Source organism: Parambassis ranga, chromosome 13, assembly GCF_900634625.1.
Source record: "Parambassis ranga chromosome 13, fParRan2.1, whole genome shotgun sequence".
NCBI lineage: Eukaryota > Metazoa > Chordata > Actinopteri > Ambassidae > Parambassis > Parambassis ranga.
Genome location: NC_041033.1, coordinates 15,221,933 through 15,247,135, shown reverse-complemented (window position 1 = coordinate 15,247,135; position 25,203 = coordinate 15,221,933). Strand labels below are relative to the sequence as shown.

Sequence of the window (25,203 nt, the reverse complement as noted above, 5' to 3'; positions counted from 1 at the left end):
CCCTCATAGGAGGACCCACAGATGGCAACATGATGTAGGCAGCAAACAAAGCAGATGAATGAAAAAGAATTGAAGCAACAGACATTCGCTGCTGGAGAGTATCTGAGCACCAGAGTGAAAAGCAGCATTTTACTGGCCTTTTGGTTGAAATTCCACGGTCTGTTTCACTTTGATGCATCAGTATCCAAACAGTTATAGGCTTATATGCATACTATATTTTCCACTTACTGTGAATTCAAAAGGTTGTTATGTCAGTACTGGTCAGGTTTAAAGAGCATTCTTTGGACAGGTATACAGCACACTGTGAATTGAAGTCTCATTCTAACCACCATTTATTTGCAGTTTAAGTAAAACACTTGGATGTTTTTACAATTCTATTACCGAGGTTAAAGCACTGTTCGAGTACTTGTCGGCAGCACCAAGGTTTTCGGGGTATTCATTACTCTTGAACTGGCATTAATCCAGTAAGTAAACCACAGAATCAGAGTTTGTGGAGGCAGTGGGTGGGGGTGTCATTCTCCACTGTCAGGATGAGGCTGCTTGATTGCGGTGTCGTTTTACCAGGATAACAATATTAAGATAGAGAATCAGAATCATCTTGTCCTCCTTCCTGTCATACACTACACACTACTGGCAAACCTAGCTGACTACATAAGGACAGCTTACGTTTCAGACCATTTCTAATAATTGACATCATCATATAAACTGTGCTGGGGCTCTTGCTGGATTTATATCAGCAAAGGTTTTATTGCAGTCTCTGTAAAAAGTGTAGCTGTTGTCACCTTTCACTTCAGAATGTCTCTTATTTCATGCTGTTCAGTCTACACCTAAGTCTTATAACAGCAAGATATGGTATGAAATCAGTATGATTTCAATGTGTGACAAGTCTCATTTCTAACAAGACCGGTTAGCATATGCAGCTACTCTCACCCCTCCTGATCAGCCCTGGGCTCAAACCGTGATTAATGCTGCAAACGTGCTGCTCTTCAACACCTCAGTAACAAGAAAGAAACCCTGTCAGTGTGCGTCTCACCTTCTCAGCACGTGAGTGATGAACATCTCCATTATAATCATCTCGATGCACACTAGGATCCTTTTCCCCCCATCGTCAGATAATTAAGGTGATTTACTCACACTTGAAAACACAGATATGTGAAGAGAGTCTGAACACCGCCAGTCTAAATAAGTTGGTTTAATTTGAGCACCAATAACTCCAAGTGTGCAAGATCAGTGAGATTACATATTGCCTCATCAGTGTAGCTTAGTACAATTGTTAAGACATATACAGCAGGAATAAAATAAATAAGTACAGTGTGGTTAATACAGCCAAATAGAGAGAAAGACTCAAGTTCAGCTAGGACAAACTTGCATATAAAATTGTATTTGGTAGTGTTTACTAGTCTGTATTCTATTGTTGTTCTTCATTCCCACCAGGTATCCATTCGCCTTACACGTACTCTCTGCTTATAGTGGTATTCTTTCAGGTGCTTTTTCAAAGCATTTGGAATGGGAAGCATGTTTATGCCATCGTAGGTGGTGCAACTGCTTATGACCGCTCGGCAGATGTGCTGCAGGCTAAAGGGCTGCGTACGGTGGATGGGGTTGGACAGAAGGGGCTCAAAAAACATGCAAGAGTTGGGGTCCTTGTAGTGCTCTAGCAATCCTGTAACCGTGGGAGCATGGAAGACACTGGGGTCATGAACATCAAAGCTAAAATTGTGGTTCCACTGTTCAATGCGTGCATGTAGTGAGCGGCCATAGCGACGGAAGCTAACAGAGAAGAGGTAGTCTTCCTGGGCGGAGTCTCGCAGGAGGAAAGTGCCCTCAGGCTTCCCCTCCAGCAGCGTCTCTGCCTCGTAGCGATCCATGACCCCCCAGTAACACGGGAGGTTGGTGATCTGCAGCAGGTCTGGAACTAAACAGTGAATGTAATCAATCTGAGTGTGAATTCGGTAACCATCGTGAGATTTGTGAGGCTCCGTCTGAGGAAGTATGGCTCTCGGGGTCGCATTGGCTGTTTTTAACTCTGGATCAACCAAAGGGTCGGTGACAGGCTCACAGGTGTGGGCAGAGGCAGACGCTGAGGCCACCACCTCATCCAGAGTGTCCAAACAGCTCTGTAGAAGGAGTTGGTGTTGCTGCTGTCTTTGGAGAAGGAGCTGCTGTTGCTGATGAACAGAGGCTCTGTCAGTCCCTGCTAATTCATTCATACCATGCGCCAGCTTAGGGCCGTGCTTGTAGAGAGGGTTAATTTGAGCTGTCACCTCAAACGTGTGAATCTCTGCATTGGGGGGTGGCTCAACCCCCTGTTCAATGCTAATGCGCCTGCGCTCACGCAACCTGTCATCAACGTCCTCCACCACCGTAGCCATGGCTGAAGTTGGGGCATTGCACACTACTGCAGTATCCAGCAGGGGAGGCTGGGTAATGGGGGCCGTGTGTTGCTTAATGAGATACCACTTCTGAGCCAGCTCTGATCCTACAGGGAAGGGGCAGTCATCCAACATCAACTCACTGAGATGGATCTTCCGCCTAGAGGAGGCACAGGCGGTTGACGATGAAAGAGCCTGTGGAGGCGGAGCTGATGGCGCTGCACTGTGTGTCTTTATTGGGAAACACTGCCCCATTGCATCTTGGATTTTTTGCCTGAGAGTACGACTGCTGCTTGCCCCTCTGCCCTCACCTTCACTGGGTACATTTAATTCTGTAGCAGAGCTAACTGGTCCCAAACCTGGCTTGGCTGCTAACCGTTCTTGCCCCAGTAACGTGGCAGCGACTTCAAAACCTTGCCATCTCCAACTCTCCCGCAGAGGAGAGGAGGAAAGTTGGTCCCTGGTCTCCAGTTCATTCAACAGCTCACCATACTCAAAACCATCACTGACAGGCCGCTCAGCTGCTGCATCATGGGAGGAAAGGCCCTTTTTCTTCCCCTTTCCACCCTTCTGTCCACCTCCATCTCGCCTCTCTTCAGACCGGCTCTGCCTCACCTTGGGACGGGCTCCTCTCTCTCGATCTTTCCCACGGTTTCCTGACTCCTTCGGTAATGACATGGCAGATTACCAACAGCTGCACCACTGCAGAAAGTTTCTGAGGGATGAGTTGTGGGTGTCTTTTAGCAGATGTATTCCATCCACATCTTTAGTTTGAGATGTCATTGTGGATGCATAGTTGCCATAGAGACAACCTGCAAAACAAGATGAAAGCTCTGCTTAATGCCTGGATTTAACTTTCTGAAATAACAATTGTCATGCTTTTGTGATGCTTACTGAATTGCCAGTTTATTGCACACGCTCATCTAAAAGTGATGCAATCTAAAACAATGCCCTGCTTAAAAACTCCTTGAAAGAGGATATAATGTGCATTTTTGTTAGTGATGACTCTAAATGATGCTGCAACTGATGATTTTATTATAATTTCGATTACATACTCATTTGTTTGATTTGAAAAAACAGGTCTATAAAGTAAAGGCATAAAAGAAGCACACCACACAGCCAGTAGTAACATTAACATTGATGACTCAAGCCAGTGTTTTGTTTTAGAGGCCTGTAGATGTCCCATCCAATCTGTCTGCAAGTAATGTCCACTTTGTAACACAGCATAACCTAATGTCAGGTCAAAGGCTGACAGATGGTGTTAATCGGGAGAGAAGAAATCATCCACTTCCTCTAAAACACTAGAAACCTTCTAGATACACGACACTGTTATTACAAGTTAAACAAAACAAAGAAGTGAGTTGAGGTTTCATAGGGTTTTTTCAAAACAAGCTGACAAAGAGTTGCTCTAAACGTCTTTCTCATCCCAGCGCAGTTGTGTTTATCAGCTCCCAGTATTGATCTTTCAGAATCACAAGGGCTCTGTCCTCTTAAATCTCATCAACTAGCTATCATCCGGAGACCGTGGGTACCCGGTTACAACTAGACATGTACTAACTTTTCCTATCGTAACTTAAGCTATTTTAAAATGACAACTTTTTTCAGGAAAACCACCGACTTACCTTATCCTAACACAATCAAACATTTCGAGCGACAATGTTTACAAAAAACTCCCAAGCATCGTTAGCAAGCAGCTGTTTACGGTCAGCTAAGTTAGCCGCTCAGCTAGCTGCTTGCTAACTTTGATACTTTTAGCTGTATGAAGACAAGCTCCGCTATGTGCATTAATATTGTAATGTTGCTTCCACAAACTTCAAATAAATCGCGGACATACCAAAGCACCTGCGATCCAATTTTCCGATGAAACAGCTTTTGTTACTTCTATACTAAAGACGCTAACAACAAGGCGGCTAGCTCGCATTAGCCTGATGATGAACTGCCGAAACCCTGCAACCCGGAAGTAAAATGTTAAATGACTTGTTCTCATAACGGATGTGTGTGTGTGTAACATCAACATATAGCACTAGCCGCTGTTAATCTTATGTGTAATAAACAGACACAAACACAAATTGCAAAAGAACTGAACCTCTTTATTTGGACTGTCAATGATCCGACGGGATGTTGCACTTCAGACCATTCACACATATGAGTGACAGTAAAAAAGTAGAGTGTAAGCATGTGATGCAAAAGGTTCATAAAATATTAGAAAATGTCTGAGGGGGTAGATATTAGAATTAAATATAAATTGTACAAGACAAATATGTGCAGTGTAGCCTACAGCTGGCTGCATCAATTCAATAATTAAGCCTGGCAGGGACATAAACATGATCTCAGGACCACTTGGTTAGACGTCTCCACATGACGCAGGCTCTGTACCTCCTAATGGATGCTTGGCATGTTCAAAAACACCAGGCTGAACTTATGAAGTCCATTTCCCAACTCATTTCACGCATCATTGGAATGTAAACATGGAGTAAACATATTCCTTGGCCTGTTATTAGTGTTCAGTTTACTCATAATCACATAATTTGTGGCTCAGATAAGCATTGTCATCCCCTTGCTGCATCATCATTATGAACACACACACACACTTGCAGGAATCAGCTGCATTGTACCTCTGTGTCTATTTGTAGTAAATATGTAGGCTGTTCAAAGCAACAGAGGCTATGAAAAGGATGATCTGAGCCATTTGTAACATAACACAGTCGATATACAGTATATGAATCATTAAATAGAAGAAAGCTGAGTCTTAAAGCCAGCATTGTTAACTCGCTAGAGTCCTCTGCGGGCATAAGTGTGATGCTGTTACTCAAGTCAGATCTATCCAAGAGCCTGCTCTGAAGAAATCTATGACTAGAACACTTCAAGACCATTATTAAAACATACTGAGGATGCTGGAGCTGAGCGTTTCAGGCACCACATGAACAGTTTTTTTAGGACATGACAGCTAACATTTTAATCACAAGGCCAGAGAAACTATTCTTTCTTGCCACCTCATGAGAAAAACTAGCAGTTGTTACATGCCTCATACAGTTATCACAATCTACTGAGACTCATATGGAGTCCATGGATTTGGGGGTAGAATGTTCCTGGTTTCAGGCTCTACCCAGCCAGCTCACATGTGAGAAGGCTTCAGTTCTTTAATGTGTTACATAGTGAGACAATGGATTATTCATGACATCACATAACATGAATTGGGCATTATCCCAGAGAGATGTAAACAGTGACATTTAGGCGATATAAACATACAACATTAGTTGCAAGATTTCTGCTCTCTAGCTGTTGGTGACACTGGGCACCATCAACCACCATGTCCTCTATCTACAACAGTGTTGTATTAGTGTGGCAAAACATGCGAATATAGAAAATAAGCATAAGTTATCAATATCAAGGGAGAGTAAAAAATACAATTGGAAAAAGATATCTGTAAATAACCATCTTTACTAGACAGACCTCCTATGGCTCTGCTGAAATAATATGTGAATGGTTTCCCTGCCTTATGATGCAACCAGAAGTGATCCAAAAGTTAAGACCATATTACACATACATGCACCTCCGGCTCTGCCACATTCAAAGACAGAGGCTGAATAAGACAGTTTTTGATTCAACACTGACACCACATGATAATGTTAGGGTTCTGCGACTGAAACACACCGAGACACAAACAGAAAAATATGGACATCATCAAGCACCTTGAATAGCATGATTCATCAAATCTTCACGTTGGCCATTTGAGGAAGAGGGCGCTGGGAGGGGCGAGGCGCTGCACTCCAGAGCATTTATTATAAGATCAAGCTTCATTTTCCAAAAGCCAATCATAAAAGGGGCCAGAGGGCTGAGATGGGTTTCATTTAGTTTTCCCACCCAGCATGAGAGTGGAAATTGAAAACACTCTATCCTCCTCGCTTTTATCAATTCAATATCAAATCAGCTCTCGCACAGTACAAACCTCACCAGCCCTTACTCACCCCTCTGGGAATTCCTCGGCACAAAATGAGATTCATCATCATTTATGTAGTCGGGCATAAAATAACAGACAAATTGCAGCTGGCATAAATGCTTCAAATCGCTGTTCTTTTAAACAAAACAAAAAAACAATACCAGCCTGTTGCATCTCACCCCAAATATCTTCCTCAAACTAACAATCGCACAACCCTTCTCTTTGGCTTTTGTAGAAGTTTAGAGGAGGACAGTCACTTCTACTTTGACTTTGTGTTTAGGGAAAACGAGACAAAATGTACGCCCAAAGTTAAATTCAAGCTTTTCCTCGTCTCTTTTGGTTCCTCACTTTCATGCCTCCCAGCCACAAAAACCTACTCTCTAGAGAGGACAATAAGAACCAAGAAAAGCTGTCCAACTTTCCACCAACACAAGCCCTGACTAGCACTGGTTACAGAACAATTAGGAAGGTGTCTGCATATCAACACCTGGTTACAAGTGGAACCTCAGTGAGAAAGTCAATTACAGTTTAGTGCCTAATATGAAAGATAATTTAAAAGTGCCTCACTCTTGGCTGAAAAGTTTCTGATTCTACACGTTATGTGGCGCAGGGGCTGTGGCTGTCATGTTTCGGATAAAAACCTTGCTCCAAGGCAAAAGGAAAAGAAGAGTAACTCACAGGGCAAAAACCCTTCAAGACAGCACCAATCCACTCAGTTTCTCTCTCTCTGTGGTAAACTGAGCCTCTGCACATCATGCCACAGGCCTGCAGGTGACATGCAGCAGCGCGCGCAGTTTACTTTTCTCTGTGTCCTGCAATATAATATTCATCTGTATTCCATTTTAATAAACTTAGTTGTATATAATAAAGTACAAAAATATTAGAGAACATATACACAGTTTTTTTGTCATTTTGTAGTGACTGCTTTTGCCTGGTTTTCTGAAGCATACGTATATCTTTGTGCTGGGTGACGAGGAACCGAACAGGCCTCAACTGAAGTGTAGCTTTCCTTTCTTCTTTTCATATTGTTGATGTCCGGTCTGTTCCATCTGAGAAGAAGATAGGAAATAAGAATTTTTCAAGACATGTACACACATAAAAAAAATACTGCATGACACAAATTTCACCCTTCAAAATGGACTTCGCAGAGTTCTGCTCTGCTTTCTCCTTTCCTGGGGCAAAATAAGTTATTGATGTCCTTTTATGTGTCCACAAATCCTCTTCATCCACTGCATGCCTTTCGCGCATTTTTATGATATTCCAGGCACTAACCATAGCATATGTTATATTTATTAGACACACTTCTGCATATGCAACAGTTCCATCTCAAACTTAGAAAAAGAATACAGCTGGATGAAAGCATAAACAGTGCAGACCATAAAAATCCTTTAGGCTTTGTACTTCTGCACATCCAAGAGCGTGAGACTAAAACATAGAACTTGCAAGTGTCAACTTTAATTTGAGTAGGTTAGAGAAAGAACTGAGCAAGAAATACCGTTCAATTTTTACCACCGAATCCCTTTGACATCAAAAACGGGGTTAGTGGTCCTTTCATTTGTTGAATACAAAGTACAAAAAGAAAATATTAAACTATATTTTCTTCAGTTTCACATACAAAACAAGCCAAATCAATAAATCATTTAGTGCCTGAGGCACACTTTGTATGCAATGTCTTCAATCACCATGTCTGGCCAACTTTCCAAAAGATGCTCTACAATATCTTATCTGTGTCTTCTTTATACTAAAGAAAGTGTTTTTTTGTCATCAATCTACATATCAGAGGCCTTTCTGGGGGATGGAATGAATCTCTAAAGGCTTTTGGCAGATGGTAAAAAAGCAGGAAGTCAGAAGGTAACCATAATTGAAGCACTTGGAGGTTGTAGTTTTAAAGATGTAACAAAAGCAAGAAAAAAAGCAGCGTGCAAAGGTTTTCTCACTGTACAAACATAAAAAGACGTTAATAATGCCTCCTGTCCCTGAGATGTCCAACTGTGGTCAATCAATAACAAATAATATGAAATATTAAGGCTCTAATCTAACTAATAAAATTAGTATTGCGTGTTGGTCTCTCTGCATACTGAATCCTTTCTCTCATTGCCTACATATACCGTAATAAGGCAGTGGCTATCTTGTTGCCAGTCATGTGAGTGTTGCCAACTAGTGGCCTACTTAGTATGAGGCGGCTGAGGACACTTACCCCCTAAGGCATGCTCTGTCATACTGAGGCACAGTGACTCCAACGTGGGGTTGATCTCCAGGTCAGCACCTGGAACTTGGAATTCTGAGGAAATGAGTAAAAACAGTCAAATGCTAAAATTAAACAAAAGAAAAAAAGGTGCTTTTTTCCTTAATGTCCTATTTAACCTTTTACAAGAAGCTTTTCCTGTATAACTTGAGAATAAGGCGGTCGATACTAAATGCATTGATTACTTATGCTGGCCAAACAAAACATGCTGAATCGTTTTAACCATGGCTCTAAAAAGTAATTTGCACAGTGTGACAAGAAGCCATCCAATTTAAATGTATTCTGTCTGTACCCTGATGCCTCTGCAGCCCACTTCCCTTGTTCTACAGCTAGTTGGCATGTGTTTATAGCATGCACTCGACTTGCCCTCAAACCAAAATGTGATAACAAGTGGTCTATCAAGACATTCTTCAGCTGTATTCTTTTGTCAGGTGTAACTTTCAATCTGTCTCAAGTGGATGCAAACATGATATATAATACTGATCTGAGTAAGAGTGAGCTTGAAAGTGAAACAAACCAACATGCTGTCAGAGGCAGCTGTTTGGTTACAACACACCACTCTGGGTTTGTACCTACTGTCAGTGCATTAAGAAGGACGATTTAATTAGAAAGGCTTATTGAACAAGCTCACCAGTTCAGCAATGCCGTTGTGCATAAGGAAATGATGTGGTGATGCATCTGTGAATTTAGAAGTTTCTGGCTCTTGTACCGACTATTGTTTGAACATGTCCTTTGTTAAAACACGACAGAGCCACTACAGGTGAATTTAAAACGCTTGTGTGTGGCATCTGGCACACATGATGAAGCAACCAAAAGGTTATGTACATTGTGTGAGGCGACAGATTGTTTACTGCAACATGCTGCTAAGTTGTCTTGTTATTTTGTCCTTGGCACAGGGGGGGAGCAGTTCTCTAGTCTGGCATGTACCCAATTCAACCTTTTTCGTTAAAAACTTGTTTAAGTTGCATTGCTCACAACCATCAGAATCAAATCCATAATGTCTAAGTTAATGTGTAGTTCTGGTTGCAATTTTACTGACATTTTGTTATCCTTAAATGTTACTTACAAAATGAAAGAAACGGTTCTAAATAAGCAACATAGGTAAGACTAAATGTGGTAAAACATAACCAGGAAATGAAGGGTAACCCTAACCCTAACCCAACACTATTAAATGTTGGCAAACATTTGGAATATGAAGAATGTAAATACAGGGGGAGGGATAGCCTGGAGGTGAGTGAATATATATTCATGGTAATAAGAAATAGAAGAGGATCGACCTTGTGTTATACCTTGCTGCTGGAACATGAGCATGGTTTGTGGGGACGTGTGGACAGGAAGTGAGTGGGTCCGCTGCACAGAGCTGCGACTCTGACTTGGCATGCTGTTACTGCCCCCGGGGTTGGCAAACCACAGGTTCTACAGAGAAAAGCACAAGTTTTCATTACAGTCATCACTTATCTTTCAGACAAGTCATTAAATAAAAAATCTAAATCATCTAGAGTTAAGGCACCAGACCACTTGCACTGTCACATGCATTCTGATGAATATACTTCTTTTAAAAATGTTCAGACTTGTAGTTTATATAGTTATATATGTTTAAGGAATGAAGTAAGACTGTTGTCCATTGTGCACTTTAGAATTTTTTTTTTATTTGCTAAAAACAAGACTAATCGGAAGCTCAGAGAGCACTGGGCCTTTGCCTGCCTTCGTATCTTACACAGGCTTCCTCTGTACCTGCTTTTAAATCTCTTCTTAAAACGCACTTGGCCATTGGTACAGCAATGAGATGTTGATGTTTTGATTTTTACAAAATGCGTTAAACATGTTAAAATATCTGTTCTCTGACAGGCATACATACTTGTCTGCCCTGGCCTGCCAACGCAGGGTTAGTGAGTGTGTGGCGTGGAGATGCTCCTCCAATCCCACCAGTAAGACACATGCGCCCTGCTGTGAGTCCACGAGGGGTCATTTGGAACTGCCTCTGCCCCCGTCGCCCTACACCTCCACTCACAGAGCCCGCTGTGGGGAGGGAGTTGGACCCATAGGTCCAGCTACAAAAACAAAAACAGAACATACATTACAAATCAAAGAGTTACAAACTGCATGTGCAGCTGCTGAAGCCATTTCCTATTGAGCATTTTAATGAGGGAAGGAAAGAGAAGAGGTAATACAAAGAGAATCAAAGTAACAGTTTGATAGAAGGGATGAGTCCAGGGAGTGTTACATTCAGTTGGTGTGACACCTTCCCTGCTTAACTGTGAGATCAAAGAAAAAAGGAAGGCCAGCAGTCTCACCCTTTCTGTCGGTACACAGGCATGTCCAGCATAGCTTTCCGGGGGAACAGGCGGAGCAGTTTGAGGACCTGCTGTTTCCAGGAGACCAGCCTTTTCTTGTGAGTTTCTGTGAAAGCCTGACAGTGGGTAGAAAAAAAATTTCAAAGAGCATTAGCAAAGGTGTTTCTGGAATTTGGGATTTTTAAGGATAGAAGCATTTTTTGTAGAAAAAAAAACTTGCTAAAAATGTGTTTTTTTGCACAGACACAAAGGCATTACGTGCAATTACACTGTACAAATGCAAGCATACAGAAGAGTTAAATAGTCTGAGCAACTAAAGAAACTTTCACACCTCATGTGTCAGACATTTCTCAATTAGCTGGAGGTAACAGCTAATATTTTCCTCATCTGGTCTTGACACAAGCAGCTGGGTGCACACTGAAACAAAAAAAGCCAGAGTTTAGATATTGATGCACACTTCAGTGTAAAAGTATATCTGGATAGTACAGATGAAAACGGATTTGAATACTGTTAAACAGCACTTTCTCCTAAATAAATGACAAATTAGATTATCACCTACTGTACATCTAAACAGGTTACTTCTGGAGATAAAAATTGAAAAAACATTTGTCTTACCTTTACCCATGACACGGGTGAACTGTCCAGCAATATCGCCGTCTGAGATGGGCGTGACCGAGGAGTCTCCATCACAGGGTGGTGGATTGTGGGACTGGAAGCCCTCTGAGGCCGGCTCTTTATCTCCTCCTGCTTTTGAAGCTTCTGAAGGGGAGGTGGCTGAGTCCAAAGCAGGTTGGGCTGCAGTGGGGGGACTGTAGGGCTTAATGGGCGTGATGATGATCTGCTGCAGCTCCTGTAGAGCGTTACGCAGATTTCCTCCCTCCAAGATGTCCTAATAAAAGAAGACACCATTACTGTTGCAGCTTCATTAGAGCTTAATTAAGTAGAGTTAGTTTATTAGGAAGTGGAAAAAAAAGATTTCTGATTCATGATTCTTGGGTAAAGCAAACATTTTCTCCACTAATTGTCAGTTTCTATGACTACAAGGGGGATGGGAATTTCCCAACGCACCAAAATCCAATATCACATAATCATGTCTGAGTACATACTCAAGTATGTTTTTATCAGCTCAAGTGAAAATTCATCAACACAAACACTGTTGCCTTTTTAAGCATGAGAAGAATATGATCATCGCATCTGAATTACCTTTTCTAAGGACTTGAGGACACTCTGCCGCTCTCGCAGTTTTTGGATACTCAAGGCAATCTTATGCCGCGCTCCTTTAGTGACGTTCTAAAAAGGAGAGACAGAAAATAACAAGATGGGAACACAGCAATTTATACAGTTACTAAATAACAAACCTAATCACCATCTGTTTCATTAAAGCCAAGGGGCAGAGGCAAAATCGCTTCATTTGTATGTGCAACTGGCTCAATATAACTGTAGGGTGCATTGTTTAATTTCATGCCTCATTGAGAGGTGATGTATCATCAGGTTTGAGGACAATAATGTTCACAATTGATAAGGAATGTAGAATAACTATTGCCTGGCCTTGTGTATGTAAAAGGGAGTCTTAAAAACCTGCGACTCCAGGTGCTGCTCTGTGAGAATCATCATCTCTTCATAGGTCATCTGGGAGAACAGTGATGCATATTTATGAAGGCGGAGACTCTTCAACCATGCAGGAACATCTAGCAGAAGGGAGCAAAAAAAGTCACGTTATAGTTAGGCTTATATCACCACAGCTGTTGGCAGTGCACGGCTTTTACCAGAGCCAAATGCAGGAAATGCTCTTGGGAAAGTTAGGTAATGAACTCTGACCTTTCATGCCGCTGCCATCCTCCTGGAAGGTATTGCGACTACAGCCCTGATCTTCCGTTTGCTCACTGCCTGAAGAGGCTACGCTGCTCTGGGGTGATAGTGGTGCATGGTCAGTTGGAATGTAGTTCTGTCTGCCCCCTGTGTCATCCTGACTACCCCACTCAGAGCCACAAGCTTGAGGACTGGAAGGAATAATCGACATGGACTTCTTCAGAGGACTGGGCTGCATCTGCCCACCCATACCTGGTAAGAGAAACAAGCCATTTAAGAACAAGAAGAAAAAAACTGCTGTACTTCAATAGAAAAGGCAAGTCATACTGTGAATTTTAATTCTGCGAAAAATTGATACATCTCATATGCTGAAACCATTTCTCTCACCATGTTTTGTTTCAGTGGAAAAAAAACAGAGGTGAAAGATGAAAACTTGCCTGTATTATTGCTGTTAATAGGTGAAGACATTCCGCCTGGGAAAGGCATGTGCCCATTCTGGCCTGCTGGAGACGTGTTTGATGAAGGGGACTTCTCGTGCCAAGCATGGCTGGGGTCAAGAGCCTCAGCAGAGCTGGGCCACTCATCTGAGCCCTGGCGAGGATGGTATGGGCTAGATGGGGCCCTGGGTGCATAGCCACCAGAAAGGTGCTCCTCCAGGTGGTTTAGCCACATGGCCAGTGAGGTGCGGTCATCCAGAGTGGTGGCAGGGTGGATGAGTGCATAAGATAGCAGCTGTCTGCTTTCTTCCACAAACAGGCTACTCTCGATAGTGTGACTCAACACCTTCTGCAGCAGCTTCATGTACTCACATTTGGCCTCGCTATTACGTGGCTGCAGCAAAGGCAGATGGGACAACAGCAAGGACACCACTTTCTCTTTTGGCTCCTGGTTCCACTGGCTGACAATTGCTAACAAATAGGAGAATTTTCACAGTGATTAATCTTTTGTAATTCATGTTAGTATTTTTTGAAAACTAACACTGGTTCATAACCACTACATAATCATACATAAATTCTCAGCTACCTGCATTGTTGGCCTCAGCTTCAAGGATGTGGATCTCAGTGCAGTCTGCCAGCCAGTGTTCAAGGCAGATGTGTAGGAAGCGAGCTTGGGTGCGGGACACCCTCTTCAGGAGGGACAACAGTGCCACCGTCTGTTCACACTCATTCCAGCCTTTGAACCAATCTGTCAGGATACCTACCTGGTCTCGGAACATCATGGCGTGTCTCCTCAGTAGGGAGAACAGGAATGTGTGTATAAGAATACAGCTACTAGTAAGGTTGCTCTCTCAGACACAGACAGGTTGAGTCCAGCCCCGCACAGCGGGGTTGTATTTTCAACAGTCCTGGGATCCCCTCAGATTGGACCGAGGGGCCCTCACATGGTTCATGTGCAGGGGCAACTGCAGACGGGGATGGGTGTGGATTTTCAGGAAGATGTCTTGAGGCTGAAAGTGTCTGTCAACTGCAGTAGGTAGGAACAGGAAAAGCTTTTTTCAGTCTGGCATGTTCCGTATTACATCATCTGTACCCTATTAAATCAACAAACAAAGCAGACAATTTTAAGATGACAATGTGTCCGCTGACTACTTCAACTTAAACATCATATGCAACTGTAATTATTATACATCCATTGAAAATTGGTCAGGTTTCCTAATAGTTTCTAAACTGTATACACCACAATACAAGTTGAATACATGCCATTGCCTAAAGTTGTGGGTAACATTGTGACAGAAAAGTTATGATGTTTTACCATCTAAGTAAACAGCCCACACTGGGAAAGCCAATTATGATATGCTAAGAGTGGTACTAACACAAAATGAAACTGGTCTTTAGGAAGTGTTTACAAAGCCAGAAATCATGGATTGCATCATAAAGTGCAGAGCATCAAGTTCAAAACAAAGAAATAAACACGCAAACTCATTACTCAATAACATTAATCAATTTAGGGTGTTACAGGGCTTTTTCATATCAATAATCTCCTCATTAAAGCTTGATCATATACCGCTACTTGATGCATGAAGGGTTGTCAGTGCTCAGTATATACGGCTAATTGTAATGCAGTTTATCCGCTACTGGGAAAAGGTAGCACAGACTTAATCACTACCCCACACGGATAACGTTAGCCTTAGTTACATGTCAAAACTGCCAAGTCCTCAACACTGCAAACGGTAGCACCTGTAACATTACAGGCCACAGCACATGAACAAAGCTGGTTATCCTACCATGAGCTCAAGTCTGAGAACTGTTAAAGAATTGTTATTCTGCGATGTGTATTAACTTCAGAAAGGAGACTATTACACCAGCAGCAGGGCATTACATAGCGGTTAGCCAGAGTTAGCTTGGTCGGCCTAGTCTGTGATGAGGGATTCGGGATTTGTATTGTTTTTCGTTGACGCTGTTGCTGCCCCTTTTCTCCACTTCGTACTTCAACCTTAGCGGTGCACGTGGACGTTAAAACACTATTTTAATCGACAACAGGTTGTAGCTAGAAAGCTAGACAAAGTTACGTATGTAATGATTACAAATAAACGGACCCAAACGGTTTGTTGTTTACCTTGTCAGTTGTCACTGGTTAGCTAGCTAGGCTAACGTGCTAATGCATAGCTAGCTCGACGGCAGGGTAGGGATAGCTAGCTAGCTTCGTTGCTAGCAAGTTTTGCTAAAAGATGCAGTAACGTTAGCTTAGCTGAAAGAAGCGTAGATTTCAATCTCATACGTAGTACTTCTTAAGGATAATCCTTCACAGCGACAAGCCTCCGTGGTTCCAAGTACAGCATGTTAAAGAATTTGTGTATAAAAATGTTAATTGCAATACAGAAAATAAGGAGTGTACGCCTGGAGAAATATACTTCGATTTTGAGTTGACGTAAGACGTGGGCACAACGTCATACGTCCAGACGTACGTATTGTTTTGTTCCACCCACAAACTTATAAATACAAAAGTTTCCCTCATTGACAAAGGCTGGTTCGTAGTAATAGGCGGGCACTGGCGACATAGATAAAAATACATGATAATCATTCTTAAAAAATATATGTTATGATGTAGTTCTGATATGAGCAAAAGAATAATGTGTGTAATACATGTATTTTTGTCTAAAATTACATAAAGTGCACATTTCAGAATATACCTTATATACACCCAAGCAACGCAGACCTAACTTTATGTAATAACTGTAAAGATACAATGACTTTCAAACTCACTTTATCGGTAATTAAATGCAGTGTGAACACAACTGCAATGTTCCTACAGATCCCACCAGCAGAGAGCAGTATGGCAGCAAAATTAGTCTGCTTTACTTTAAAGGTGAAGTTTATCATTTACTGTATGCATGTGAATGGTAAATGGTTAGTAGACTTCACATTTACCTTTTCACACACACAAGCACACACACATTCACAGGGAGGGAGGGGGGATTGAACCACCAACCATACAGTTAGTGTGGACAACCACTGTACCACCTGAACCACAGCTCATTACCTAATGGTAATTCATTAGGGAAATAAATCAGTCTTTTGCATTAAAAGTCATGTAATGTCCAGGGGCATGCTCAGTTAAAGATATGAGATGAATGACCCACAATGCAACATTGATTATGTTTATCTAAACCAAGACATCTATAATCAGACCTAAATAAATTAAAATGTGGATTTTACTCTATTGTAAAGAGCCTGTTCTGCATTTGCAAGTTTCTGATGTCCGTGTCTGTAGTGAATAATGGGAAGTGAAAGAAACTGTTAGAGCAAAAGACAACATGTGTTTGTCATCAGATTCATTCGTACACACTCTTAGGGTTTCTGCCTTTTCTAAATGTGTTTCCCCTATTACACAAAAAACACATTATACAGCCATTTAAGGTCTTGTCAGACTGTCTTACATACTGAAACCTTGCACACTGATGTGATCCTGTGTTAATGAAAAAAGAGGAAATAGCAAACTGCTGCATGCTCTGCTGTCTGCCCTCCCCATCTTAAGGAAAGGGTTCTCTTGTCAAACTGAGAGCAGCTGTCAGTCTGTCACAAACCGTTTGTCACCCCGCAGACACAGAAGCGCAGACGGATCCTGTGAGAATGGTAGGTGAATCTGTTGCAACTGCTTGAAAGATTTTGCTTTTCTGCTGATATCTGATGGACTATTATGTTTGTGCGTATAAATATTTTTTACTTTGCTTAACTATTGCAACACAAGTCCACCCCACCCCCCTTTCGCTTCCAACACAGGAAGCTGCATTCTTGCATATTGCTGAAAAAACATTTCCTGCCCTCAATATGTCAGAGGTGTTATGAATATTTAATGCCACCATGTAAGGTGGATAGAGACTTTTACATCTACACAGATCAAGACGTCTCTTACCTTCTGTCTTGTTTTGCCGTGTCTGGTCTGTGGACAATACACCAAGTTTCACCAGATACCTACAAGCATATAGAGATATTTTAAGATTGTTTTTTTTACATTATATTTTTGCAGTCAAGCTCCCTGGTTGTGTGTGAAGTGGATGAAAGTCTGAAAGAGAAACTGAAAAAGTTTAGATTTCGAAAGGAGACCAACAATGCTGCCATACTGAGTAAGCTCTCATATAAATGTCACAGCTACATGTCACCAGCTTAAATCTGTACAGCTAATGTTGTATTTGTATGTCTTAGTGAAAATAGACATGGTGAAACAGCTTGTTATCCTCGAGGAAGAATATGAGGCAAGTCCAGATTTTATTTTTTATTCGTTCATTCTGCTTTAATATTGATTAAAAAGTACCAAATTTTGTTTTGTAGGACATCTCACTGGATGATCTGAGAGAAGAACTTCCAGAGCGACAACCCAGATATCCTCTGTTTATGATTAAATGATATATGTAAAACTGATATTGTAAAAGAAAAGGTGGCAACAGCATAACTTAAGTTAAACTTCTTTGACAGTAGCGTACATATATCGTCTACAGCTACAAATACGTCCATGCTGATGGCCGGGTGTCCTACCCTCTGTGTTTCATATTCTCCAGTCCAATGGGTAAGCAGCTACACAAAGCATCCATGTCACTGTAGACTGAGCCATTCTAACAGATATGTCTCTGTCTAAAAGCTTCTGTTTAATATGAATTTTATCAATGAAAGTGGCATTTATGAGACATCTTAACAGATGTTACATGGTGAAATCACAACAAAATCATTACAATAATGTTAATGTCCCTTGTAACAGGGTGCAAGCCAGAGCAGCAGATGATGTATGCAGGAAGTAAAAATCGACTGGTCCAAGCTGCAGAGCTCACCAAGGTAATTAACACAAATGTATGACCCTTGGTTAATCAAATATAGATGTGTTGAAAAAGACAAAAGGGAACGAGAAAAACACCCTATGTAAAAACAAGATAGCTGGTCAGAGACCCCGTCTAATGGGAAATTTCAAATGTATAGATGTTCATTAGGAAAGTAACATATTTGAATGTCTGTTTTTTGTTACATTGTTGATCATGTGACTGTTTCTGCTTTCCTCTGCCAGGTCTTTGAAACGAGAAATGCTGACGACCTGACAGAAGAATGGCTGAAACATCAGCTGGCGTTCTTCCGCTGAACGTGCATCGCGTTTATCGTTAAAGCGCTCTCCCTTTGTTAAACATGACCGTCACTTTTATTTCCAGATGTGCATGCTTTTTTCATAAATGATTTGCTACACAGTTGAGTTTTGTAATTATTTCAGACAGAAATAATCCAAAGACTGAACCTGAACCGAGCATCAGCTGAAGAAATCAAACATGACATTTGTCTTAGACGGATTATATGTATGAATTCAGTTAGAGGTTTCCTGAATCTGAGACGAGGAGTCACCACAGCAAACCATGACCAGTTCTTTACAAAATGGCACCTGCAATTTTATTCAAAAGCTGAGAGAACAAAGACATTTTTACATGATTCTGTACTGACTATGCGACAAACGAAATATAAGGAGGGAATGGTGTTCAAACAGCTACGGGTGTGTGGGTTAAATCTACATAATATAAAACTGGATTGGACAGTAATGTTTCCAAGCCAAAAGCAATAAGTATCTTGCACACAAGCAAGAAACTTCAACTAAACTAATATCAGACTCAATGAAAACCTAACAGTGCCACAGATGGAGCTGTCCACACAGACGGTTGCTGTGCTGTCCGGATGACAGGCCTCATTCACTGTCACTGGCATCGCTGGAATCTGAGCCTCTCTCACTCCCACTTCCGCTCTGAGCCTGAGTCTCAGAATGGTCACTGCTGCGGTCGCTCCGTGCTGGTGAGGCACTGCGACTCCTGCTGCCCCTTCTGTTCCCTCCCTCTTCATCACTGTCACTGCCCTCCTCCCCACTGCTTCGGGCTGAATTCTTTGGCTCGTTGTCATCGCTGTCATTGTCACTTCCAAAGATTTCTTCTTCGTCTCGCATCTCTCTGGTCCTCTCCTCGCCGCTCTCACTGCCGCTGCCACTCATCTTCCTTCTTCTCTTCCCTCTGTCCTCGTCGTCTTCATCTTCATCTCCCCTTTGTTCGCGGTCTTCATCATCTCTTTCAGATTCACTGCCTGAGTTCTCTGCCTCGCTGCCGCTGCCCTTATCTTCTTCATCACCTGGGGGAAAGAAGTGTCACAAGTCAGATGTCAAAAGATTTTGCACACCAAGAAAACAACAGGAACTGCAATTATAGATGAGAAACAAAAACTAACCAGAATCCTGCATGTCTTTGTCCATGTCCATGTCTTCCTCCTCATCTTCTGGCTCATGGTTCTCCAGCTGAGCTTTACGTGCCTCCTGAGAATCACAACAAAGGGAGAGATCAGGGACTAATAGCAATGCTCAGCACGTGTGTGTGTGTGTGGCAGAAGAACCACTTGTACTGTATTTCCATAAATAAAACGTGATAATCTATACATCCAGCAACAAAATACTATCCACACAATTCCATTGAGATGAAACACAAACCGACCTGGGCTTCCAGCTCCTTCTCATTCATATCTCTGTGCTTACACACAAGCACAGCATTTGTCGTTGATTGTGCTCCAGCCTTGGCTCTTCTCTTACTCAAGCGCACCCTGCAGGTCAGAGTAAAAGTTGTCAGTTACTAGGTAAAATACACTAAACAATTCTTGATCTAAACATAGCACACAAATATTCAATGATTCTCATCAAGATGGCATCTTTCAGTCAAGGAGCAGGTAAGGTGCAGAACAAATAAGCAGTCTCTCTGATGAAGAGTTACCTTGTCTCCAACTCATTGTAGTAAACACCATCTCCATCTCTGAAGATAAAGAAGTAGTTCTCTTCATAACCCTTGCTGGCTTTGTTTTTGACATTCCAGTTATACTCCCTGGCAATCTTGTAATCATACCTGAAACACAGAAGAGAAAGTACACAAACTACTGATTTAAGTGCTGTTTCAGCCATTACAATGAAAGACACAAGTGAGAAATACCTGTATTACATTCAAGAAATTTAACAAATTCATGGTTTTTCTGATATTCTCACTTACAGATCATCTGGCATATAATCCACACACTCGTCAAAGTCTCTCTTGCGCTTGCGAAGTGTGTCTTCATTGGGCAGGAAATAGGCCACAAACTGATTTCCTTCCTCATCCATCATACCTCTGTAACACACAAACAATAATTAAGTGTTTATGCACATTTTCTAACTGTTGCAGGGTTCATGCAGAGGACACAGGAGAACATTTGGAAATACCTGATCATAGCCTGAGACATCATTTCAACTCCTACTGGTGCTGATATGTCTTTAGGTGCAGGATCAGAGTCAAAGATGACTTGAGCACATGGGTTGATCCACATCTGGAGAGGGATGAAATAGAAATATTTAAATTTTAAGTACTTGTTTTGTGTGATTTCTGAAAAGATTTTTATCTAGTCAGCTCACCTTAAAGTCAGGGAACACAGGCAGTATCTCCACAGGTGTAACCCTGGGTTTACTGTAGTGCTGGGAAATCTGGAGATAGAAACCAACAAAGCATTAAGAATCATGCACATGGACCATTAGTGTCTTTAGTTTGCACTGACATTACAACAGCACTGTTAACACACACAATATATGTTGATGAAGATTCTCAGTCATCCAGGTCATCATCGGTAGAGAAGATTGAAGCAAGGCGCCTGGACTTGTAGAGTTTTCTACCAGACGCCTTGCTTCAATCTTCTCTACACACAATATAATTGTGGAATTTTCCTCCGATCCCCAAAACTGGAGATTGACGTCATGTCATGCATCCAGTTGAAACTGCTGTTCAGTTGATATACATCAGAGCATTAGGCAAAAGGGTTACAGGCAGCCCCATGATATGTTCACTCACTGATTTCTGTGCATCCTCAAATGTCTTCTCAATAGCAGAAATCTGACTGTCTCTGTCCTTGTAGATCTCTTCCTCTGTAAACTGCTGTTTGACAGACACGCCAATCCTAAACACAAAAACATGTCTTACTTACATAAAGTACTATGTACATGTATAATATGTGTTTGCAGTGTCCCAGTATTAGTATTAGTATTTCAAAGTGAGACCAACTTACTTGACTTCAACTTTCTCATTGGAAACACCATATCTGTTAAACTCTGTTGAAATGTATTCAGTTTTTCTCATCCATGGCACCACTTTAGCATGCTGCTGTGACCTTATGAGGAAAAAGATTAACTTTAAAATCCATTCATAGAAATCCTGAGCACAAAGCCGCCTATTTAGTAGCCCTACCTCTTTGAGCTGGACGGGGCCTGGATGTCCTCTTCCAACAGTTTTTCATCAGCAGGATCCAAAAGAACTAAAAATTTAAACAATTAGCTGAATCTACATTTTAATATGTTTGGCCTGCATTATAGAAGAGTATGTGAGACTTACTGTTGGGGTCAATGCGATAGGTGTCTGGGTTGATGAGATCAATGGTGACCCCAAGGTCTGGTTCAGAGAGGAGATCATGCTTGTGCTGTTTCTCAAGAGAGGTGGCTTTATACTGTACAAATCTGTCACAAAAGAGAGACTGGTGTTACAGTGTGTCTGTCTATAGATGGACAGTAAATGAAGACAGAGGGTACATTTACCTGTGCTGGTCAAATGGATAGGTGATGAATTTAGGATCAAATGGGATGTCAGGCAAGCTATTGCAGTACTTCACTCGACAGACAACTCCTGACCTGCCATGGGCACAAAAATAGACAAAGACAGAACTCAGATATTTTCAAATAACTAAGAAACACTTCAAGTGAATATAAAACTCACCTCTCTGGGACAGTTCTGTGAGAGGATGGCCTGCTGGAAGAGAAAACACACAATTCTCATGAACTTCTGCAGTACAGTGATGTGCAAAGAGTTCAGATTTGTGTACACGTTTTACGGGGGAAGACATACTAATAATAAATATAAACATTTGTATAAATATTTGCCTACAGTATGCCTACAGTATGCCAAACTGAACAACAAAATAATCTGTGATATACGTATTTAAGGACTATTAAAGGCACTTCTTGTAACGTTAGCACCATTAGGTGTGTGTTCCATCAGTGTTAGCAATCGTTCTCTAAAAACATTAAATTAACGCAACATTTGAATCAGCGCAATAAGATCAGCACGCTTACTTAAATGATAATTAGCGCATTAGCATAACTTACTGTAAGGCTCGTTGTTTAAGCTAGTTCCCTAGCTTTGCAGGCTAACCTTACACAGCACGGGAAAATAAACGGTCCAACAAACTTTGACGACGCACAAATGTTTTAACATTAACGTTACATAAATTACTGTGCACAAAGACAGATAGCTTAACAAGCTCTGAACGTACCTGTGGCCGTCTTCCCGTTGCGCCTGTGTTTGAATCGTTGGAGCCATGTTTACGAACTGCTGCTCACAACTAAAAGAAAAGCTATTTAACTACACGAATACGCAGTTACACTCTAACTCTCGTCTTTAGTCTATATATAACCGTGAATTCTTACTCCCCTATCAGTAAACATTTTTATTTTCTCACGGCAGGACGGGAAAATGACCCGGTGGTGTATGGATGGACCAGAGTCTGAACGTCGTTTGGGTTATTGTAAGCGCCCCCTGCTGTCCTGGCGTGGGATGTACAGGAAAATCTCACAACATTATTCAATTTATTCAATATATTTAGTTTGGTTGCCCAGCAAACGTTTTTTGGCTCACCATATCTTCAGAATGCATGGGCCGATTCAAACCATTCATGTTTTTTTCTTTTTTTGCAAAATAGAAGACAATTCCACTGGTTTTGTTGAACAGAAAACTGTTTTAATTGGCAAACACCTAAAAGGAAACACAAAACTGTCTTGTAGACGAAAAATCTCAAAGGCTTGCAAAAAGCATCGTATTTTTAAACACTTTCACTTAATTTAATTTACTGAACATAATGCTGGCAAGTTCTTTTACTGTCTCTAAATGTTTATTTTCCTGCCTTATATTGTAAATATATGTTTCATCTTTTTTCCAAGCACTGTCAGAGCTGAGCGACATGTTTTTGTTGCTATAATGTGACCTCTGTATGAAATCTGTGTCAATGGGGAAGAGATGAATGATAGCTTCACTGCTCCACCGCATCGACTTATATAAAATATAGGTAACTGTTAAAGGTTGCAGCATTAAAGAAACATCAAATCTCAGATAATGTTAATATTATCATAACTGAAACCGCAATATATGATGGTATGGTATGATATTTGAAAACAAAAGCATAGCTGTAAGTAGCAAAAGCTGTAGTTGCATAGAAACACAGCATGATCAAAACACCACCTCTGTGCAAGTGTCAAAACGGAGTTCTGAGTGGAGTAAAGGGAAAAAGAAAGACAAAAAGAAAGAAAGATGCATTGAACTTTGTGAACCAAGATTTCCTTTAACATTCATTCTACTTCCCCAAAAAGTGAAAATATATAATAAATGTCGCAGTGGTGGACATCCCACCCCATTGTCTTCCCCTGTCACTCATGCTGCACCTCTCCACCAGCTACAATTAAAAGTGGACTGTGTGCGAGGCAGTCAGTGCAATACAAAGACTGCTACTGCCTATTAATATAAGATCCTTCAGTCACATAACTGTCACAGCCTTCCATTGAGCATCCATTCAGTAGACGTCTTTATCAGGTCTGGGTCTCTGTCTCGATACGGGGGTCAACTCTGTGAGAACAGAAAAAAACAGATTAGACCTCTCACACAGGTCACAGATTTAAAAAAAATCTGAGACAACACAAAGTTCATACCTGCTCAATGTGTATATCATCTGTCCAGGATCATCTGCAAATACCCTGGAACAGCAAAGAAATGGTTCCATTCAAAAAACATGCTCAATAACCCATGATCTGAGAATGCACTCTATTGCTTCCATAATGGACAGTGCCCATTACATCTCAAGTGTTTTCCAGTGCATCACTTGAGCACAGCGGCAGTGGCACTTTTGCTTCTGTGTGACGCACTCTACAATAGAAAACACCATCTCTTACCCATCTCCCCAGTGGTAAAATGCCCTGTCCTGGTAGAACATGGACAGAAACAGCCACACACTTATTGTCTCCACCCAGAAGATAACAAACAGGAACCATAGTGATGACAGCAGGACTTCACACAACATCCTGGATCTCTGTGGAGACATCAGACAAACAGCAGAAATAAGTCACACCGTCTGGAATTATGCTGCTATGCATACATACTAATAATAATAATAATAATTCAATTTCCAATTCTACATAATAAAACTAGGAGTATGTACCTAGGCCAAAACTTACAGTTTGCAGACCAATAGTGCAATAATGTGGATAATTTTAAATATAGCGTCTGTTAGCTGGCTGTAATATTTCAGCTTGTAGCGCTGTTTGAGCAACTAACTTAAGAAGCACATCACTGATGCTTGATGGTTAGCATATCAAAGATTGCAGCTGACGTTAAATGTCGACATTTGTGCATGATACAGTACATTACAATGTAAGATAACACTATCGACCCCGAGTTAAGTTTGCGTTTTGCCTCAATAATCTACTGAATGTCTGTGATTTGTTTAATACCTAATTAATAGCCACAGAAACAACACTAATAGCTAGCTAGCTTGCTACCTAAGTCGAGCAGTGTTACCCGCTAGCTTCACATAAACATCTTTATTATGTGGCTACATAAGCTAATCATAACATTTTGACTTTGACATTGCATTTGAGCGCACTTATTGCATTATTAATACATCTATTTCAAACGTACGACTGATACGTTAGCTAGACAAAAAAAACACCAAACTGAAGGTACACCGTTTACAGCTAACGTTGCATTGGTCTCACACGCATCCACGTTGTTAACGATGTAGCTCAGCAGATATGTATGTATTTACTTACTCAAGTCAAAGACCGTTGAGACTGCATTCCTCCATACGTTAGCTAAACATTGACTTTTGTTTACAATGATCGTCACATATTACGCCGCACGCACTTCCGCCTCTGAAACCGCTGTCAGCGATGGTTGGCTGATTTCAAAGCTGTGGTCCACGGCCCATCAGAGGTCGTGCCGATCAACAACAAACACACAATAGAAAATAATACACAAGGCGAGTTATA

At 41.3% G+C, this 25,203-nt stretch overlaps 4 protein-coding genes and 1 long non-coding RNA gene across 9 annotated transcripts; 1 reads left to right on the top strand and 4 right to left on the bottom strand.

Moving 5' to 3' along the window:
- Positions 1-414: 414 nt before the first annotated feature.
- Positions 415-4,321, bottom strand: socs9 (suppressor of cytokine signaling 9). The gene is made up of 2 exons (XM_028420638.1): positions 4,207-4,321; positions 415-3,184 (listed from the first exon to the last, which is right to left on the bottom strand). Exon 2 carries the CDS (start codon positions 3,048-3,050, stop codon positions 1,422-1,424), a length of 1,629 nt encoding a protein of 542 aa, XP_028276439.1. The 5' UTR covers positions 3,051-3,184; positions 4,207-4,321; the 3' UTR covers positions 415-1,421.
- Positions 4,322-4,492: 171 nt separating this feature from the next.
- samd4b (sterile alpha motif domain containing 4B) lies at positions 4,493-15,532 on the bottom strand. 5 transcript variants are annotated; one of them, XM_028419409.1, is made up of 14 exons: positions 15,217-15,532; positions 13,862-14,191; positions 13,684-13,786; positions 13,098-13,568; positions 12,670-12,912; positions 12,430-12,539; positions 12,055-12,141; positions 11,467-11,740; positions 11,183-11,268; positions 10,852-10,967; positions 10,416-10,608; positions 9,835-9,973; positions 8,510-8,593; positions 4,493-7,361 (listed from the first exon to the last, which is right to left on the bottom strand). In XM_028419409.1, exons 2-14 carry the CDS (start codon positions 13,877-13,879, stop codon positions 7,333-7,335), a joined length of 1,953 nt encoding a protein of 650 aa, XP_028275210.1. In that variant the 5' UTR covers positions 13,880-14,191; positions 15,217-15,532; the 3' UTR covers positions 4,493-7,332. The 5 variants fall into 5 exon arrangements, with proteins under 5 accessions (XP_028275210.1, XP_028275206.1, XP_028275209.1 ...); XM_028419405.1 differs by having other exon boundaries at positions 13,684-14,191; XM_028419408.1 differs by having other exon boundaries at positions 9,847-9,973; positions 13,684-14,191.
- A 1,014-nt stretch (positions 15,533-16,546) lies between these two features.
- On the top strand, positions 16,547-18,328 carry gmfg (glia maturation factor, gamma). The gene is made up of 7 exons (XM_028420317.1): positions 16,547-16,733; positions 17,128-17,224; positions 17,304-17,353; positions 17,430-17,479; positions 17,582-17,664; positions 17,854-17,927; positions 18,154-18,328. The coding sequence occupies exons 1-7, from the start codon at positions 16,731-16,733 to the stop codon at positions 18,223-18,225; spliced, it is 429 nt and encodes a 142-aa protein (XP_028276118.1). The 5' UTR covers positions 16,547-16,730; the 3' UTR covers positions 18,226-18,328.
- A 170-nt stretch (positions 18,329-18,498) lies between these two features.
- On the bottom strand, positions 18,499-22,673 carry paf1 (PAF1 homolog, Paf1/RNA polymerase II complex component). Its single transcript, XM_028420316.1, has 14 exons — positions 22,443-22,673; positions 21,887-21,919; positions 21,709-21,801; positions 21,509-21,630; positions 21,365-21,431; positions 21,186-21,287; positions 20,972-21,077; positions 20,542-20,610; positions 20,353-20,456; positions 20,144-20,260; positions 19,874-20,002; positions 19,601-19,706; positions 19,341-19,425; positions 18,499-19,244 (listed from the first exon to the last, which is right to left on the bottom strand). The coding sequence occupies exons 1-14, from the start codon at positions 22,487-22,489 to the stop codon at positions 18,814-18,816; spliced, it is 1,611 nt and encodes a 536-aa protein (XP_028276117.1). The 5' UTR covers positions 22,490-22,673; the 3' UTR covers positions 18,499-18,813.
- A 211-nt stretch (positions 22,674-22,884) lies between these two features.
- On the bottom strand, positions 22,885-25,120 carry LOC114445104 (uncharacterized). Its single transcript, XR_003671600.1, has 4 exons — positions 24,985-25,120; positions 24,109-24,245; positions 23,869-23,913; positions 22,885-23,785 (listed from the first exon to the last, which is right to left on the bottom strand). It is a non-coding gene; the product is annotated as an uncharacterized LOC114445104 (long non-coding RNA).
- Positions 25,121-25,203: the final 83 nt, after the last annotated feature.

Coding starts and splice junctions, on each gene's coding strand:
- socs9 (XM_028420638.1), bottom strand. CDS start 3,050: ATGTCATTACCGAAGGAGTCAGGAAACCGTGGGAAAGATCGAGAGAGA.
- samd4b (XM_028419405.1), bottom strand. CDS start 13,879: ATGATGTTCCGAGACCAGGTAGGTATCCTGACAGATTGGTTCAAAGGC. Junction 10,609..10,851: donor CCTGTGTACCGACAGAAAGG/GTGAGACTGCTG, acceptor TTGTTTTTGTAG/CTGGACCTATGGGTCCAACT. Junction 9,974..10,415: donor TGGCAGGCCAGGGCAGACAA/GTATGTATGCCT, acceptor TTTTCTCTGTAG/AACCTGTGGTTTGCCAACCC.
- gmfg (XM_028420317.1), top strand. Junction 17,480..17,581: donor CTTCCAGAGCGACAACCCAG/ATATCCTCTGTT, acceptor ACAGTAGCGTAC/ATATATCGTCTACAGCTACA. Junction 17,665..17,853: donor CATATTCTCCAGTCCAATGG/GTAAGCAGCTAC, acceptor CCCTTGTAACAG/GGTGCAAGCCAGAGCAGCAG.
- paf1 (XM_028420316.1), bottom strand. CDS start 22,489: ATGGCTCCAACGATTCAAACACAGGCGCAACGGGAAGACGGCCACAG. Junction 21,802..21,886: donor CACAGAACTGTCCCAGAGAG/GTGAGTTTTATA, acceptor TGCCCATGGCAG/GTCAGGAGTTGTCTGTCGAG. Junction 20,611..20,971: donor TTGAGGATGCACAGAAATCA/GTGAGTGAACAT, acceptor TTCTATCTCCAG/ATTTCCCAGCACTACAGTAA.